General features: G+C 40.5%; 1 protein-coding gene across 1 annotated transcript; it reads left to right on the top strand.

The window, feature by feature from the left end:
- The first annotated feature begins 971 nt into the window (after positions 1-971).
- On the top strand, positions 972-6,474 carry dpt (dermatopontin). The gene is made up of 4 exons (XM_020632688.3): positions 972-1,324; positions 4,114-4,239; positions 5,366-5,473; positions 5,690-6,474. Exons 1-4 carry the CDS (start codon positions 1,053-1,055, stop codon positions 5,754-5,756), a joined length of 573 nt encoding a protein of 190 aa, XP_020488344.1. The 5' UTR covers positions 972-1,052; the 3' UTR covers positions 5,757-6,474.
- Positions 6,475-20,203: the final 13,729 nt, after the last annotated feature.

Here is a 20,203-nt window from a genome sequence, read left to right as displayed (position 1 = left end):
AGTATATTATTAGGCAATGTATTGACATCGACTGACTTTGATATAGAGTTACTTATTACACAGACACAATACCTCACAGAAACACAGGTGATAAAATGTGACTTCAGAAGAAAAACAAATATATATCAAACATGTTTAATACCACACACTTGAGGATTATTTGGATGGTTGAGAAATGTCCCAAATTAGGCCACTCCCCCATACCCAGATCGAAAAGGGAGGGGGGAAAGTCACGCCCAAAATCGGGCCTAAAATTGTCTAGTGTGTAGCCAGCCTAAGTGGACACCAATCCCTGGTGCAATACTGCCCTTCTACAGAGTCTCATTGGAAGTTTTCAGGTGTATCTTCTTTCTTTCTTCATTCTGGTGTGAGCTCATCACTGCCCCCTAAGGCCAAATGATGTAAAACAGCCACCAGTTTTATACGTATGGTGAGAACCAAAGTTGGATTACCCACAGTGGCCACAAGAGGCAACAGTGAGCCCATTCAAAAACATAAACGTACTATGACGAGCAAATGTAGAGTCAGCTTAACTATTTAGGTGTCAATCTATTCTGTGTTCATTCCCCCCAATGGGAGATCAACACACATTTTGTGATCTTATCTTTTCTGGTTTTATTTTATGTTTTATGAAGGCCTTGTCACTCTTTGCAGATCACATTAAACTGTTGTTTTATGATACAATGAAACTGTTATAAGGTCCTAAATACCACAAGATTATCTGCAATAGAGTTTATAGCCTGAGACTGGATGGTTAACACATGAACACATTCTCCGGAGTCAAGTAAAGAGTCACAAAAATGTTTGAATTACATGTAATCTGAAAGTGCTGTCTTTTAAGGAAACGCCATGTCGTCAGTGAGACTTTGGTAATGCTTTATCTCAGAGTCCACCTTAAAAATGTCAAACTGAGGGCCACTTTTGGATTTGTACCATAAGCACCAAATTACACATCACTCCTGGAAACCAAACATCTGGACAACAAAAGGCTTGGAGGAGTTTAAATTGAGGCAGCAGCGAGGAAACGCAGCAGAGGGACTGATTTCTTCAACATGATTCCTGCTCTGGTGCTGTTGGCGTCTCTGCTGTCCGCAGTGGGGGCTCAGTCTCAGGACCACCATGACATGGGCTGGGTCAACGGGTACCGGCAGAGCTTCAACTTCCAGTGTCCCCATGGAGAGGTCCTCGTGGCTGCCAGGAGCTACTACAGTGAGGAGCATGGCATGGACCGCATGTGGTCATTTGAGTGTCAGCCCACACCTGAGGGTCTGGGGCAGCCAAGTGACTGCTGGTGGGACGACATCAGCCGAGCTGGGATGGAGTGGTGGGTCCTTTATTAAGTGATTTGTTTACTGGTTTCTTTCTTTCTTTGGACTTTCTTTGACTCTTTGTGATGCTCGCATTTGTAGGTTTTTGTCTATATTGACATTTTAAATACCAACTTGACTTGATGTTTTGGAATCAATTTCTGTCTTTTCTTTTCTTTTCTTTGTGTTGTTGCACAAAAATAGAAAGAATTCTCTCTGATGAACTGTTTGTTCATCCTAAATCATTATTTAGTCTGCCTCAGTCTAGAGATTTAACCAATAATGATATGAATAAATGATGCTGTTTGCTCTATGACTACATAACTCAGAAATGCAGTGAAAGCCAATGGGCAAATCAATCTTTCAGGAGCATCTGAGTCACATTACACGTGTTCAGTCAATGTTGCATCTCACAGCATTTGTCTGCACCCTTTCTTTTTCTCTTCAGAGTAGCTGCACACATCTGGGTTTGTTAATTTTGTTCATCCAGGCCCAGATTAGCATTGAGAAGGACATTTGATTCAGATGTGAAAGCCACGTAGCAAACACATCTTTGGCCCATTTGTGGCTAATTGTACCAATCAACAAAAAAGAACACGGATAAAAGGTAAAAGAAAAAAAAAGGCCAAATTATTAAATGATGTCCCTTCACTCCAGGACATAATTTGACCACAAACACACGCTGGTAAATGTCACTATTAGCAGAAAACAAAGGCCCATACAAGGTCTGTGTAGAAGAAACTGTTGTATGAACAAAACCACATGTTGTGTTGGCAGGTGTGTGATTACGTGAAATGGAGCACCTCCAGTTCACATCTAGTGTAAAAAAAGATGACGCTTAAACCACCGGATGCACCAGCTGTTTGCATGGTCAAAGTTAACCTTGTTATTAAATGTGTAGCAGGTGGAAATAAAAAAAAGAAATCTAATATTTTGTGCCTGATAAGTTGATGTGTAACTTCTGCATAGCTCATCAACCAAGCTAGATTAAACTTCCAAGCTAATGTTAGCCTGTAAACATCCTAGCTGGTGGACGGTATTGAACATGGATTATTGTCACACATTGACCCTTTGCTGTTTAATAAAAATGAAAATAGAGAAAAAATCAATTCTTAATTAATCCCTGAGAGGAAATGTAGTTTTGTGAACATGTTTCACAAATATAACAGGAATGTACTCATGCATGAACAGGATGCTAAAAACATGCATTAATGGAGGGATGTCAGAGTGAGGGGGCTGCACACAGACGAGCACCTGAGCGGTTTGGGGTTTGGCGCCTTGCTCAAGGGCAGTGCACAGGAAGTGAACTGGAATCTCTCCAGGAACCAGACCAATTTCCTGACTTTAGTCTGTTTTGGGACTTGAACCTGGCGACGCTCCAGTCCTCAGCCCAAGTCACAACAGACTGAACTACTGCTGCTAACAATAGTAAAGAACAATAAACAATAATAAAAGACTTAATGATTTCACAAAAAGTACAACAATAAATGAGAAATGAGAACATTTCCAACCAAGAACATTTCTCTAATGAAGAAATGGTGCAGTTTGGACGTTAGATGTAATAAAACATGTTAATCTATCTATACACTAGACACTTTTAGGCCCAATTTTGGGGCCAAGATGTGACCCCCCCTCCCCAAATGATCGGAGGGCGTGGCCTGATTCGAGGCATGTTGCAAGCCATTATTTGGCGTCATGTTTGCCGCACATTCATGACCGACTGAAAACAGGAAACCCCTAACACATGACTAAAGTATAAGCTTTGACTTTAAATTAACTTCAGTAAATCCCTACTTTTTTTTCATTTTGAGGAAATACGTCTTCCTGCGCCCATGAAGCACCACCTCACTGCAGAACAGATATACTTGTTTTCAGCTCAAGTTCCTGGGGACATCACTGACTATAAAGATTCATCCAACATCCAGGGCCAATGACTCTTTAGAGAGAGATATCACATCCCATGTCAAGGCACAGCATTTTCCTGAACTTCTGCACCATAATATTCACAGAGAGACCATTTAATAATAATTCACAACAGGTTCACACAATGTTATCTATTCCTCCCTCTGAAGAAACAAATTCTTGTCTCTAAATGTCCTACTACTACTAGCCTTTTTAACATGCAGCCACTTCATCTTTTAAACTAATGCAACAAAATCACATAAACATGTTCTACCATTAACTAAGTGCACAGAAAGGTTGATCTATTTAAAGGATTTGGATCAAGCTTATATGAGAAAGTCAAAACAAGTTAAACAATCTGACTCTTCTGTATCTGCTTCAGTTGACTTTGCAGGTGAGAGAGTTTTGTTTTTCTCCACATCTATTTGGTGCTCGGCTCCACTGCACTTAGCTCAGAGACAAACACTGTGAATGCTCCATCACTGCCACGCCTGCCTCTTTAACATAGCTGTCTGTTTGAATTACACTGCTGAGGACATTACCCTGCAGGGAAACTACCCCCATTGGCTGAATGGCTGACTGTTGCCATGACAAGCGTCTACACATTGTGAAGCTCCTTCTGCCTGGGCCTGGTATTCGTGGATCTGTTGTGGTGACAGGGAAGTCTAAGGGCCATAAACAAACGGCACTGTCATCAAACCTGTGTTTACTCAAACAATATAGATGCATTTTCTTGGTCTATATGGTTTTATAATGACATCAATAGAGAATCCTGTGAACGTTATGTTTAAATGCATAAAGGGGACTTGAAAGGACGAGGCTTATCTTAGATCTTTAGAAAACTTCACCATTGTAAAATACTATACATTCTTAATAACTCAATGGATCTTGTGTGTCTTTGCAGGACTTCGACTTGCACTCGAAACGGGCTGGTAGCAGGCGTGCAAAGCAAGTACTTTGAATCTCTCCTGGACCGGGAATGGCAGTTTTACTGCTGCTACTACAAACGCCGCTGTCCCTACTCCTGCATGTAAGTTCTAACGGGACTTCAGACATTCATGAAAATATAATTTGTCCCTTTTTCTGAGAGTTACTGTATATAAAAAGATAACTACTTTCATATCTGTCTGTTCAAAATGAAGCTGAGCCAGTGGACTGTTAACTTTGCGTAGCATTAAAACAGGAAATAAATGAGAATACGCCTTACAGCACATCTCAAGATAATTAGTTATTACCTAGATATTCTCTTTAGGTGAGTCTGTACACAAACAGATGAGCAAAAATGACAACCTCCTGGTACTCTGTTTGTTATTTTCTAGACTTTTTCTTAGCTGTGAATTTGTAAGCAGAGACTCCAAGAGGTCACTGCTCTTAGTCAAAGGGTGTCTGGGAAAGTAATTCTACGAGTAAACAAATGTAACTTAAGACATGATAAAGATAAGAAGGAATTACAATGTTAGTTTCCAATAACATCAGGCTAGTTAAACCCTGCGACACATACACCCTACAAGTTAAGGTGCAAAGGTTCAGGTGCTCTGGATTTAAAGTCTGAAATTAGAATGTTAGCTGGGCTAACGTCACATACCGTTGAGCATTAAGGCTGGTGAGCTAAAGCTTGTTTTTCAAATAAAAAAACCCATTACATTGTTAAAAGAAAGAAAATGCTTTTATAATCAGTGTCATTAGCAATGCCAAAGTGCTAATTAAGGTTTGGTTGTCTGGTTCGCCCAAAGCAGACTGAGATTACATTTGGTAAATAAGACTAGCACAGCAGAAAATGTCAGACGGCCTTGACCTCTGTCTGTATGTGTTTTATTGAAAGTTTGAAACAGGAAATGAATCCAGAAAAAAATAAGCATGTCAATTCTGCTTGTCACTATCTCCATCAGTTGTCAGTCACGCGTAAAACAATGAGCCTCAAGGGTGTTGGAATTGTGTTGGATTTTTCGGCTAGCTGCACCTTCATTCAATTTTTGTATCATGTTAAGATAACCATCTCCACTCTTTAGCTTTCTACTTAGCCAACAGACATGGGAGTGATTTTGATCTTCTTCACTAAACCTCGAAAACAAGCATTTCCGTTAAGTATCATTCAAAGGGATATTGATCGATACTTGACTACCTAAAGCATTAGTGCATCTCTCTGCTCTCCACAGGAAAACCAATGACATTCCTGAACACCACAGAGAAGAGGCAGAGATGATTGTCCCCAGCTATGGATACTTCGTCCGAGGTGCCCAGACAACTTTCAGTGGAGTGCTAAGGTTTGCTCACAACATCTGTTTTATTCCTTCATAACTTTGTCATCCCATGAAGCATCCATTTGGACACAGAACCGATCCAAAAGTAGTTGAATTCCTCCCTGGGCTAAGTTGGACGAACAAGTCCTCATCCTACGGGACCAGAATTTATTGCTTGAGACCTTAAAGTTTGGTGATTTACGATCATTGAACTGACAGTATTTTGTGTTTTTGTTTCAGAGATCGACAGTGGAAGTACATCCTGTGCAGGTGGACAGACTTTGATTGTGATTTTGAAAATTTGTAGATCGTAAGCAGCACTTTTTTCTTTCCATTTAGAGTTTGAACTAAAACACATACTTACTCTTACATGTAAACAGAAACTGACTTAATAGATAAAAATTATACTTTTTTTTACTTGTGTATATAGATCAACAGGCACGTGTTATGAACCTGTAAAATGTTTTTCGAGCATGGAAAATATCTGCTCTGAAACTGTTAGAATAAACATGAACACAGAGGGTCTGCTGGGACTCCTTTGGACTCCATCAGACATATTGGAGAGCTAAAGTGTTTTCAATTAGTTGTGGTAGAAACTGGAAGTCTTTTGGCAGCATGTGTGAAAGTTTCTTTCCAAAGCAAACAATTATCCGAAGCCTTGTTCATGCTGGTGGAAAACACTGCGTCAGGCTGCGCTCCAAGATCTCTTCACGTGACGGCGCTGGCCGTGTAGAATGGTTCTCACCATCCACACGGTCATAAAAGCATCCAGTGTTGTGAGGTGTGACTGATGGGGATATTGTGTTGGAGTCAACACTTGGAACAATTGTGTATTTGTTGGAAGTAATGAGAAGCTCTTTTAGAATCACAGGACTTTGCATGCAATGAAAAAAAAACTGCATCTGCTTTCAATTGATTTCGCTTCCATTCTTGATTATGTTTCTTCTTCAGTTATGCAATATAATGTACGGGAACTTATGTAACTACAACGTGTGAAAATGGGAATAAAACCATCCACCTCTTTTGATTATTGTCAGGTCATTTATTCAAAGATGTGTCGTGTGTAAAAACACAAAATATGGTGGTTAGAATCAAAGTAAAGTGTATTAGTTTAAGCATAAAAAGGTTAAAGTCCTCAAAGGACAAGTTGGGAACAACAATAATCTAGCATTGTGAGAGTGTAATCCTTCCAAGAGCAGAGAGGATGAAATTACCCGTAAAGATATCAGCAGCTTCTTTGAGATTAACTCGGCTGAAGTTAAACTCAACAGAGCTTTATATTGCCACAACACGCTGCTAGAAGGGTCTGACATCAGGGATCACTGTTTTCAACAGCTAATCAGGTTTTTATTCACAAAATGTAAAGGTATCACAAAGAGTTATAAACACATGTATCGCATGAAACTTCTAGGAATTATTACAAATTTAAATAGAATAGTATGAATGTAATAAAGAGAGTTGGAAAAAAATAACGATATCACTCTCATGTCTGCCCTTTCAGTTCACGCTCTCAACAAGCAGCTAGACAATTCAGCAGTGAATGAAGACTTAAAGCAGGCGGAAACAACTTAACCTGTCCAAAAACTATTCTGAGGTGAAATAAAACTAGTTGCATGTTCCTACAACCAAAGTTTAGAGGAGAAAAAGATGTTTTATACAGCATTATGCCTTCTATACAGTAGAATACTAAATCCAGAAAATAATAATTCAGTTCATATCCCTGCTGGTGACAACCTAGGAAGCCCCTAGTGAGTATGATATAACTATCTATGATGTATTCACTGGAGATCTGAGAGCAAAACCCAGGGAGGACAGAGGATTTCCCTGGTATGGCATATAGTCTCAGTGGAGATTTCGAGGGTCGCAGCAGTTTCTTTCCAACTGTTTACCTTGTCCACTCTATCATGGTACAAAGAGGACACAACAAAAGAGGCATTCTTGCTCTCTCCACAACTCCACCGGCTCCTCCTCTTTTTCCACAGTCCAGGAAAACGGCACTTCCTTAACCTCCCGGCCATGTTTACCAGTTTCAACTCCCTGTTTGCTACTGATGAAGCCATCCTTGTTGTTACTGTCATTGAATAACACAATTTGCACAAGACACCACTAAAGACCTGCAATAATATTAACCAAACCACCAAGATCATGGGAGCTTGTCCCAACTTCAGCATAACTCTCATGATTTTATTTTGACTTTGAAAATGTGTCTGTAACTTGCCTGTTAAATACCAGCATCCTTGCCAAATGTTCCTGTTTGCCCTCTGACCCCTTTCAAACATGCGTTGTGATAGTCTAAATTTCCCAAATTGGACCAATTTTTTCACCAAAACTTTTTCCTATCAGACCTCTTCAGTAAAAATCCTGCTAGAAGTTGTGGTTAGATGACATATTAATGCAGCAGGTTCTATTAAGGGAATTCACTGGTGGGATCATAATGTAACTGCTTCATACTCTTAGTATCGTAACATCGATAAAAAGGCAAAACCTGCCATGTTGTTCACATTTGACTTCTGACTTCTTATGTTATCTTTTTAACGTTACGTCTTGCCTGATTTGCCACATCACTGCATCAATGGCCCAATCCCAATCTCGACTCTAAAGCCTAAACACTGAACCCTCAAGCACTGTAGTGCCATTAGGTCTGCAGAACGTAAGTACATAAGTCCACAGGGGCTTCAGATGATCTAAAAAATAAGTAATGGGACACACTATCACCACTTTACATGTAACCTGGAAACAAAATGCACCATTAAATAATCATAAAAAAGCCCACCTCAAGAATAAATGATGAACTCTGCTGCTTTTACCTCAACAAGTTTGTAATGACCATGCGGACACACAGAAAGTGTGTAATTCCATCGGAGCCCGCACACATTTGATGAGCGCCTCAACATCTGTAAATCCATGAGTGTGGAGTTTGGGATTCAGCCTTAATGAATTTGAAACTAGTTGTTGAAAGAAATAAGAATTGTTTACTCAAGATCCATCCCACAAATGAACACTGGGCTTCTGGCAACAAGAGTTTCTGTGTTAAATCAACTAATGCCATCCTCTTTGTAAGCCGTGTCCCATTAATTCAACTAAGTAGATGCTTGGACTTTTATGTGTCTGACCTTATATGATAGGATTTGTCACAGTTATTGGAAATCAGTCCATAGCCTAACCCCATATTCCAATCAATGTTTATACACTAACTATTTTCCTCTTCACTTTACGTTACAGCTCCACGAGTCTTAAAAGCCGTTAAGAAATGAGAGCAGATACTGAGCTGGAAGATTAAGTAAATTGGATGAAGGTTCTTGAAAAAGCTCCTTGGACGTTGAAGTGGAAACTTTTTTTCCTGATTAGGTGAGAGCTTGTGCAACAGACGGTTTCCAACTTTTCTACTTCATCACCAGACTTATTGTCCTATGAATGTTCCTATGAACTTTGCCAAGTACCGAATGTGTTTTATTTCCTCCAAAAATCAAGTATGGGACTTCTAAATAACCAGTAACAGGGCAAAATGAGAACAATCTGTTGCCTAGCAGCCACTTTTGTCCTCATTCTTTCTTATTCCACGCTTCATGAACTGGCCACATTTCTTTACCAGATCGACCCTCCACAGTGCTGTTGTTACGTTCCCCAAGATGGCTAGGAGATGAGGGGACTAACAATAAATTATAACCCAGGGAAAAGAAATAGGAACTAAATTTAAGCAAAGTTTAAAATGATTTATTAACAACTCTGAGGCTGAGGAGCAACACCTGGGGAGCACACACAGGAGAGAGGAAACAAAAACACACACACAAAACTACGGCACGTAACAGCCGTTAAACTATTTTCTGACTTAATGTCCCTGAGCTGGGCAGAGGTCAGCCATTTTGAATAGAGCTGGGGACCGGGCCAGTAGCTTTCAGCACTGTTTGTTTATGGCAACTGCTGCTCCGAGGCACAGGGCCAAACAGCGCAGCGCGACACAGCTGTCCCCGGAGCCGGAGAACGGTGGCGAGCCACACGCCTGCGGGGGCCTCTTGGCCTCAGAGACCTGCTGTCCCTGTGGTGGAAAGCTTCTCACTGAGCTGGAGAAGACGAGGGGATATATATCGTCCTGCTTTACCTCTCCTCCCTGCCACACGTTTCATTACAGCTGGATGAAACGCAATCCTTTCAAAACAGTGTTCACACCGGCTGTAATTTGGAGTTTAAAGGAGGACCCGAAAAAGCGATTAAAGCTCCCCGCTGCAATCACTTTTGGGATCTGCAGTTAGCCACCGTATAATCAAGAGCTAAGTATACATCTATGGCAACAAGGCCCTGGATAAAAAAGGATTACTTTGAGATGAAAACCTGCCACTGTTTTGAACAGAATGCACGAGATATCTGCCTACACTGTCAGCAATTTTAAAAGCCCCTCAAAACCTAATGTCTATGTCAGGCCCACTGGCTCTATAATGAAAAATGTAATGCAAAATATCAGACTCGTGACTACCCTTTTACCTTATCAATAAAACATCAGAGATCCCTCAGGTGGGTACAGCCAAAAGCAGATGAGATTCTTATTTCCATTTAAGGTGAATTGTAAATTAACTTCAGCTTGTGTAGCACTTTTCTAGTCTTCTGACTCTTTAACTTTTTACACCACAGCTCACACACTGATGATTGAAGCTGCTACGTAAAGTGTCCTTCAGAAGTTACTGATCCATTCATGCACACTCACAAGCCACCAACGAAGCAGCAGGATCAACTTGAGGTTAAGTGTCTCAAACCAAGGACACATCAACATGTGGCCGCAGCAGGAGGAGCTGACGGTCGAACCCCGGACCTTCCGGGTGAGAGACAGCCGACTGCACCGATGATCCACAGCCGCACCCTGCAGACACTCACGGTTCTGGAAAGTTTAACGACTCTTGAGTTGGTGTTGGTTACGTGTGTGTCCTGGCTCTCGCTGTTCCTCATCTTCTCTGATAATCTGCTGCACACAGCGCTTTAGTAGAGCAGAGCTATCAATCAGGTTGTTATTCCTCTTTTTATGGCATCAAATAACTTAGTCAAACTTCACTTCTCGGGAATATAAAACACCTGTGGCCTGTTGCCCCAGTCCACACTAAACCCTTCATTTAAACTAGTTAGGTTGGACTCAAGTTGTGTCATTGTTTGGTTGCTCAGATGACATTTTCTTTTCTACCCTCATGTTCTAAACTCCCCACCTGTGAACTCTTCTGTCTTAGTCCCATGTTAGTCTTTGTGTTTCCTGTTTTATTTTGAAAGTTCTTGTCTCCTGTGTGTCATGCCCTGTATGGCTTCCTGCTTTTGTGTTTTTTCCCTCCTGTTTTATTTCGTGCTACACCCTCATTAGTTTCACCTGTTCAACAGCCTGTTGTCTCCTTTACACACAGGGGCCCTTTCCGAATTGTCACAGTTCAGTATGCAGTACGTACTATTCAGTATGGAGTTTCAGTATACTGAACTCTCGTGGTCATTCAGTATGCATTTTTTGGGTCCACCTCAGTATATTGAACATTTCAGTATGGATACTAACTTCCGGGTTTCATGCAGTATGGATCGGATGCGTGCTTTCAGGAAATGAATTGTTAATTAAACATAAATCGTCACTTCACGTCCGCCTCCAAATCAAAACAAACGAGCATGGATTAATTGAATTAAAGTCCCGACTGAAATCGCTACTTTTAATTAACAACAGAAAATGTAACAAATATCTGCATTATTATAAAAGCTTTCCCCCTCTATTTAAATAATGATTTCACTATTTAAATGTGTCTTTATTGGTTTATTTTACTTTATATTCTGTATATTACTGTATTTCATTTGTACTTTCCTTTATGTACTGTATGTTATTTAGTTATTTAATCTGTCTTTTACTTGATCTACATTGTGATATTGTTTTGTTTACCTGACTGTATATGCGCATTACTGTTCTTGAATAAAGCTAAACAAAAAAATAACTAAAAAACGGGTGAATGCGGCCAGTTCGGGAAACGTAAATGACGTCACTTCCTTACTGAATGAATCAGAAGAAGTAGGAACAAATATCTGCCTACTGTGCGAGCCTACTGAATAGTAGGTACTAACAGTATACAGCACGGATAGTACATATTGCATACTGCCTACTGAAAGATTGAGTAGGTACTTGACAATTCGGATACAGCCATGTTTCACATTTTCAGCTCCTCTGCATAAAACCAGCCAGAGGAGACGTCGACGAGAGAGTCAAGGGGTGGTTACGGGAAGATGGACGACAAGTTTGAAAGAAGTGTTGCAAAGAAGCCAGGAAGGAAAATGACAAAGAGAGAGATGCATTTTCCAGTTTCAGTTAAGAAAGGGATAATGGAAGTCCACTCAGATGAAATAAAACTCAATTCAACAAAAAGATTGGGATTGTTGCCAGACAAGCATGAAGTCGCTTGGTTGTACGACTAGCTTGGTGAAGTCCTTCTTGTTGATGTGCAGATTGATTGTACCAGGTGTCATGCATCCATTAAGGGGGAGTCATTGACGGTGTGACTTACTGTTGTGTAAGCCAGCAGGTTTAATGAATGTGACAGAGGCGCAGACAGCCACAGAATGAATTGCGTGAATGAGAGAGAGGTCCCACAAAATCTGTAATGTTTCACTTTGACTCTGAATTCTTGCTGGATTGAGTATTTTTGCTGAGAGAGGCCTTCTCAGAGCCTTGTTTGAAGAGCATAGTTAGAGAGGTAGGGGAGTTTAATGTGGTTTTGTTGGATTTGTTTAAAATATTTATTTATGTTATGGTTGAATTAGTAAAAAAAAAAGTATTACTATACATCCAGAGGTAGGCGGTAGTTGAACTCTATGGATGCCAACCACCTTTAAAGACCAATGAAGAAGACAATACCATTGCCTCTTACCATTGCCACTTCATTGTGTGAATTTTGCTGTTGGTTTGTTAGACATTTGCTATTTTTTTGTACCTGGATCTTTTGTTATTCCAGAATTTTGTACGAGTTTTTGCAACGATTCTTTGGTAACTACAAACTTTTTGTTTGCTGCATCAGCCTGCCTATATTTTTGTGCCATCATTCAGATCCACTTATTTTTACACACAACATGTTCTTAAAGATACTATTATTTATGTTAAAGTGGATACATTTATTAAATGTCATGTTTTTAAGTAATTTCTTGAAGGAGATGCGCTCATTTACATGCATGTTGTACAGCTGCTCACGGACAAATAACGGCATCAGATGACATTCCATATTAAAATATATTTTAAAATTCACATGTTGCACCAGTCAGTGAGGGCATACAGAACATACAGACAAATCTTCAAATATGTGAAAATAAGGGAAATGAAACAACCTTTGCAGGAGAACATAAATAAATAACTTGCATTAAAGGGAACAAAAAAAACAGGCCTGCATTGAATCTTTTGCACAAACATATCTAAATAAACTCACACAGAGTCACAAAGCGATCTACCAGGAATGTGTGCTTTCATGCATTTGATCTGGTCGCTGAAATACATGCTAGTGCACATTCCTGAAGGGATTCGATGACACAAAGCTCTCTGCATCAAAAGTTGAGCCTGGTTTAACTCTGGCCGACCCTGCTCTGGTTTGGCACATTGCCCTGTGTTGGCATCTTGACAGAGTGGATCCGTTTGAATACATTAAGAGGGTAGAGTTTCCCTGTTTAAATTCAAGTGAAAAGTTGTGTTCCACAGCCTTTAAAAAGAAGTGAGGGTGGGCAGGGACAGTTTGAGTGAGCAGCACAATGCAGAGTGACCCTGACCCGCCCCGGGGCTGCAAAGAGAGCTTGTTTATTTTAGGGAGCCTCTGCCCGCTCTCACTGCTCTCACTTGAGGACAAAAACAGCTGCCTCGTTTCATGTCAGACAACAAGAGGCTCCGAGCGGGGAAGACCCTCCACCACTCAGTGGGAAATAGTCGTTACTGCAGAACTGTACCTAAATTCTTAGAAGGCATGGTTTATGATCCTTTTGATATGAGAGTGTGCATAGACAATGTAGAGAATGTGAAAAGCTGTTTTAAGAGTTTGTTCAATCAACATTTTTGTCACTCTGATTACTACCACCATCTAATTACAATTAATGTGAAAGGGATGTTGTTTCTGGTGCTTATTAAAATTAGAAAGAATGTTTTGTCATCCATTTCATTCATGGGGATGTTAACCATTTCTTTGATAGAGCATGATTAAATCAAAGTCTTGTGACCAAACCTAACACACTAATCCTTCATCAAGTCATAAAGACAGCAATACAATGAGCTCCAAGGGGGGTGGGCACTAAAACGTTGGCCAATCAGCAACATGGGCGAGACAAGCCCTATAGTCAAGCAGTGTGCCAGAAACAAGGAGTAGAAATAACAATGATGGTGACAGTTTTAAACAAGAGATACAAGAGACGCACACTGTCTTGATTTGACCCGACACAGAAGGCAGTTGTTTTTAAACTTTGTTTTTCACAACTATTTCAGTAACACCGGTATGTTGGCAGGACTGTGCACCTGGATCAAAGACAGTATAAAAAGGTGGATGACATGAGATGACAGATCCCCCGAAAGGGAAGCCAAAATACTAGTAGTTCTTTGTTCTGACTGGCTGATGGGGAACAGTAAACACGTGCTGATAAGCATCTGAAAACAAGATTCTGCAATCAATTTCAAGTGACTTCATGCATCTCAAAGTTGTTTTTACTATTTGTACTTGTACAGCTATTTGTTTTCTAGAACAAAGGAAATCGTTTTTTTCAGTTTGGAAAGTCTGTTGATTCGCCTTCAGTTGCACTCTATAACGACTCTCGATAATACCCCAAGAAACCGCCTCCCAGAGTGGGCGGGGCCGTCACGCTTCACCATGTGACAGAGTTACAGGTTAAAGAGGGCGGGATTCACATGGGGGGGAAAAACATTTTCTGTATTAAAATTCAGAAGAGATTCAAAACACACCTTATTGATGCCCACCAACTTTATATTTCATTTCAAACATCTCTGCATCAGAAGCTGACACCCACCTCAGTATGAACTTGAGCACATTTGGCAGCATGTCAGTACACTCTGTACGTCACTGTTTGGTGGTTTGAGTTCGACAAATACAAAAGACAAAAAGAAATACATGTGGAAACCCGTGGCTTGTTGGGCAGGGCGCAGGTTAATGATATGGGATGTGTCCTCTGTTGTTTTCTCTCTATCCTCCACATGAAGTTCTTTTTAGTCAGAAATGAGGACATGGTTTTTATGAGTGTTTATCTGACGCCCTTGTTTTCATGATGACACTTGAAAGAAGAGTCTCCAATAATCACTCATGGTCCAACTCTCCAAACCATTCAGAAAAGACTCTTCAGCTGATGAGCTGTGAATAAAAACACTCTGCCTATCCAAGCAGAGTGGATTTTTTATAAAGAGTATATAATTGTGTTGGAGTTAGTTTGAACAAAAAGCTGATGGGAATCCTCCTCTTCCTCAGCTGGTGGCTCTTGGGAGAGATTCTTTGCATCGAGGACTCGGCAGGAAGCTCTGCTCTCGTGTTTACACAGTCAACTCGTGTTCAAGCCCATGATGGTGTCAGATAATAGAAGCTGGTTGAGATTTAAAGACAAGAACAACAGTTTACCTACTCACTTTTTCCCCTCTGGGTCTTTGGAGCAGAGAAAAAAAGATTAGGATGTGATTTTGGAGGGGGTCCAAAGCATTGTGGGAATGAGAAGGAGTAAGGCGAGCCCAGCGACCTACTGGTTCCCATCCTCCCTTTTAGTTTTCTCACTTTCTCTGCTTGCACTGCACCTCCAGACAAAAGCATCATTATTGCTCTTGGATTCCTCTCTGGTGAAGTCTTGGTAGAATAAATTAGGCGTTTTATGGCCTGGGATGAAGAGGGCTGAATGGATGCATGACAAAGTAAGCCAGCACCGGATGTTTCCAGCCATTCAGTCTCGTAGCGGGAAATCTTACACCACACTATTTCCAATAGCGGTTTTGTGCCTCTCATTAGCTGTGATTAGCTTGTGGCTGCATTTCCAGGAAGGCTGAGAACGATGACACAAAACGGTACCACAGAGAGCAGAGTCTTTTGTTTTTAAAAGGTGTCAGGCCTTATTCTGTGATTTTGTTGGAGATCCCTGCAGGTGAAAGGTTAAAGCATTAAGTGTGAAAGCAGTACTGAGGCTTGTCAGCGTGTTTATCGCTCCGTTGGCATCAGGCCCAGGCAGAGACAAGAGCAGGGCTCCAACAATATTGTATTCCAGTAAACAGGCTCTTCTTCCCACAGCATCGAGCACGTGTCTCTGTTGAGTGGAGCCCAACAGTGACTCAGAGTTTAGGTACACTCCTGGAGTTTCACAGGATATAGAAAATACATCCCGAGGTACAGAGCAGGGCTCAGAGGGACATGCAGTAATATTCCTGATCGGGGTTTTTCAGCTTTTAGAAAATAGAGTCAAACCTGTAAATCTTTTGAGGGAAGGAAGCCACTTTGACATCTTCAGGCGCACTCACTTGGACACAAGGATTGAGTTAAAATGCTTTAAATTGTTTTGGGATTATGTTTAAAAAAAAACCCTAGAAACAAACAAGGAAAAAGTGCAGACAGGTTTTAGACCATGCAGGCTCTTCCTCAGGGCCACTGGCTGTAAATAAATATCAACAACGCATCTCTGTCTCCTTTCATTGAACAAAAGTGAGGCCAAAATCCAAGCAGCCAGTGCTAACACTGTGCTGGTGATATTATATGTAATGTTTGTATGTTTTCGTGTTATTGAGCCTCAACAAAAGGTCATTTCTGTCACTATGTGATAGATAATAAAGTTTTTTGAATTTTGAATCTTGAATTCAGAGCCAAGATATGCGCAGAAGGCTGGTGGAACGTCGCGATTGACATCACGTCTTTTCTGCTGACTGAAGCACACGTTTAAATTAGGAATCGGTCGGTTTATAGCAGACATTCGTGTTTATGGAAAGTTAAAGGACTGTATTGATGGTTTTTACTTGACTTTTTCTGTCACCTTTCCTCCTCTACTCTGCTAGTCCGGGTTGAGAGTGCTGTGAGGAGCAGCATTCGTCAACAGAGCTGTCAATCATGACGTTACATCTGTTGTTGTTTTTGCATCAAATTACTCATTAAAACAAAATGACTCAAGATGAACTCTTGGACATAAAGCAGCATGATAAGGTATTATGACAGGCTCTGGATGTGACAAAAATGTGTTTGACGTGTATTTTAACTTCATAGTTTGACGCTGTTTAATGGAGGAGGCGGGTTTTATGATCTTTACTGCAGCCAGCAACCACGACGAAGAGAAAGGGGAGAGGAGGTGAGTGCTACTTACATCATCGTGTGGCCTCAAGGATGAATTACAACGACATGTAAATATATAACCATAAGTGTTGTCATCTTAATGAAGTGAAATAACAATGCAAGAGTGACCAGAAACTCACATTAATATTACCTACATCTATCAAATGAGATTAGTATTTCCCCAATTTATCTGTAAAGGAAAAAACACTGTGCATACAAAACTAAATGTTCAAGTCTGTGGCAGAGAACACAACTCAAAACATTTTAACACATTTTTATAGTTCTTTCCTTTTTAACGTCTGCAACCGCTACTAACCATTCATTAGTTGGACAGTTCACACGTTATAGTGCTGTTTAATATGTTGTCATATTTTTTTAAACAAATGTTCAGACAGTAGTTATATTGCGTTCTTCACATTGTTGACAGGGGGAGCTGCAGCAGCCTCAGCACCCGGCCTCCCTCGCCCATACAGTCAGGCATTCCCCATTTCAGCTCCTTATAACATGGGGTTTTTACAGGGAGAATTTCCTCTCCATGATTCACCTTAAAGGGAACTCAGATGATGATGAGTACGCATCAAAGCGGGAAATGTATTTGGAAAGATGGCAGCTCCATAAAATCACATGTATAAATTATATGGCAGCTATGAATACAAATGCACCCAGTTAAGCAAATCAAACATGATCAAATAAAAAAGAAGAAAACATCTGTATGGTCAAAGAAAAAGCTCTCAGACAAAACGCTGACTGAAATCTAATTCCAGCTGTATCACTGCAGACGCTTGTCAAACAACCGTAGGATGATAGTACAATACAAGCTGCACTGATAATAAAAAAACACAAGATGAATACAGGACAGGAGAATGGGCTCTGGTGTGTGATGTGCTTACAAAGAAAACTAAATCCTGTAAAGATTCCTCAGACAATGTAAGAGGTAAATGTCATGAAAATAAAGACGTGTCATCGTCTTTTTATGATGACTATTAACTCTTATTAATATAAATGTAATCTGTAAATTGCACACATAAAATCATCCATACATTATCTAGATCGCTTTTCCCATTCAGGGTCACGGGGGGCTGGAGCTGATTCAAGCTGTCATTGGTCGAGAGGCGGGATACACCCTGGACTGGATGCCAGTCAATCACAGGTCTGACATATACAGCCACGCTCACATTCACACCTACGTCCTTGGGTTTCATGAAAGGCGCTACATAAATCTATGTTATTATTATTATTATTATTATTATTATTACGGGCAATTTTAGAGTCAAGAATGAACCATCCTAACATAAAATCAGAGAATTTAAAATGTGAAACTTCTTCGGTACACTAATAAATATTTTCTCATCCTGCTAGTTTTATTGGTTTGTTTTTCTCCTGCAGCAGCCAAACAGCCAAACAGCCAAACAGCCAAACAGCGTGGTAGAAAATAGCTCACTCGATGTAGTAAAAACATTTTTGCTCTAAATACCTGTAAAATGTGGGTCACTGAGCCTGCCAGACAGCAAAGACCTGAAGGATAAGCAGTGTGTTGAGCTGAGCAGAGGCCTGAGTGAGCGCCGTCATCCTCCTGTTAAGTTCTTTAACAAACTGTTTACTGCAAGTACACCATGTTGGACAAGTGTCCCTAGAATCACGCTCAAATTGTTTTTGTGCCACAGAAATGTCCTCTCACTTTGTTTGTGGATAAAGCAGTAATAATGTCCCCGTACAGGTGCACCCACATGTTCCCTGAATGTCTCCAGCTGGCACAGAGACTCTCCTCAGGCAGTGTGTGTAATGGAAAAGTACTCGAGCAGCAGAAAGGCCACAGAAAGCTTTCTCTCCCTATGTCTGGCCTTGGACACAGAGAGAGAGAGAGTAGGACAATGAAAGATAAGGCTGTCTCCACTCGCTCTCTTCCTCAGCTGTGTTTGTCCTCAGACAGTCAGACACCTTTATCTCTCGGGAGCCTGGGTCGGACACAAAATCTCTCAGACTGCCTCTGAGCTCCAGAGCAGAGCCATTAGTGTAACATTACAGATAACAGATTACTAATCTAGAGCACAGAGACCAAGATTGGAAATCTGCTGTAAATGTGAGACCTATGATACCCTTTTTCCTCCAATCCTCTGTGTGTAATCTCTATCTTTATGTTCTTTATACTGTAGGTGTATTTTGAATGGGGTTTCCTGGCATTTATGTATATATTCTTTAATTATAAGTTATTTTGGACCGTTTATGTCCTTATTAGATTGAAGAGCAGGAGAGAGATAGGAAATGTTGGGAGGAGAGAGTGGGAAATAAAATGCAGCAAAGGGTCGAGATCAGACTCAAAGCCGTATCACTTTGTGATACTAAAGAGTGAAAAAAAAAAGTGTAAAAAGTAAAACAAATGAACACTTTGTTGTGTCTTTTTGCAAGATGAGAAATTTTAAATTAACTTGTGATTTTTTTCAATGGCGTTAGGATTGACCACTTGTGCACTTGCAGGATGTCTGGACTATCTTGAAGCTAAAGGATTGCACACAGCTTAACACAAATGTCTGTTCATGTTAACAAATGCAACTTTATAACTGGAAACAGTCTGGATGATGCCTGATTCTATATTATGCTGCTGTTTGCAAACTTAGATGTGGGTGAATGAGTGGGGAAGCTTATGTTGTATTTTTTTTCTTATTGGGTAATTTTTAAATATTATTTTATGGCTTTTTATGCCTTTATTAGAATAAAGGGGACAGAGTAGGTAACTGGGATGAGAGAGTGGGGATGACGCCTGTCATAGTGCCGAGGTTGAAGTCGAACCTGGGCCGCCCACTTTAAGGACTATAGCCTCTGTACAAGGGGCGCACAATATGGCCACAAGGCCATCTACCCCGTTTGGTCTTTAATTTACTTCAGCAGTGTTGGATTGAAAGGTCATGGAGACATGATTAGTTTTTGTAACTAATCTGTGTAGTCTTAATGGAAAAAAACAAAATAGTGAATTTTATATTTTAAGTAAAAATGTTCAGTCAAATCTACTTTGATAAATCAATACTTTTTATGGCAGGGCTATAAGGATAATCTCAAATTGACATTGATTGGAGATTAAACTTCAAGGTCGAACTCTACTCTTCAATAAACATGAGATAAATTTACGTGTTTATTCTCTGAAATTTCATGTATACAGTCAACACCGAGTTGCTTCAACTGCGAGAGGAAACAGATTCAGCAGCAAATAAACGACCAAACACCAAATGAGCAACCATGCGGGTAATATGGGCGCTGATCACTACTATTTCTCTGCTCTCAAACGCTGCAGGCTACGTTCACTCCGTCCCGTTTCAAGGTTAGAGAGTGAGGAGAACGGTGTCAACCATTCTGTGCGGCATGCATCAGTGCATCACGTGAGGTGTAGTAACCATGACAGATGTCTGAAACATGACATCTAAATGGATCATATATAAAACATATGGCAGTAGTTGTTTGGCTGACGTTGAGAAACCTGCAGGCTTCA

The sequence above is a fragment of the Labrus bergylta genome, chromosome 6 (genome assembly GCF_963930695.1).
Source record: "Labrus bergylta chromosome 6, fLabBer1.1, whole genome shotgun sequence".
NCBI classification, from domain to species: domain Eukaryota; kingdom Metazoa; phylum Chordata; class Actinopteri; order Labriformes; family Labridae; genus Labrus; species Labrus bergylta.
The sequence above is the reverse complement of the archived record's forward strand: the minus strand, read 5'-3'. Positions and strand labels throughout refer to the sequence as shown.

Coding starts and splice junctions, on each gene's coding strand:
- dpt (XM_020632688.3), top strand. CDS start 1,053: ATGATTCCTGCTCTGGTGCTGTTGGCGTCTCTGCTGTCCGCAGTGGGG. Junction 4,240..5,365: donor CGCTGTCCCTACTCCTGCAT/GTAAGTTCTAAC, acceptor TGCTCTCCACAG/GAAAACCAATGACATTCCTG. Junction 5,474..5,689: donor ACTTTCAGTGGAGTGCTAAG/GTTTGCTCACAA, acceptor TTTTTGTTTCAG/AGATCGACAGTGGAAGTACA.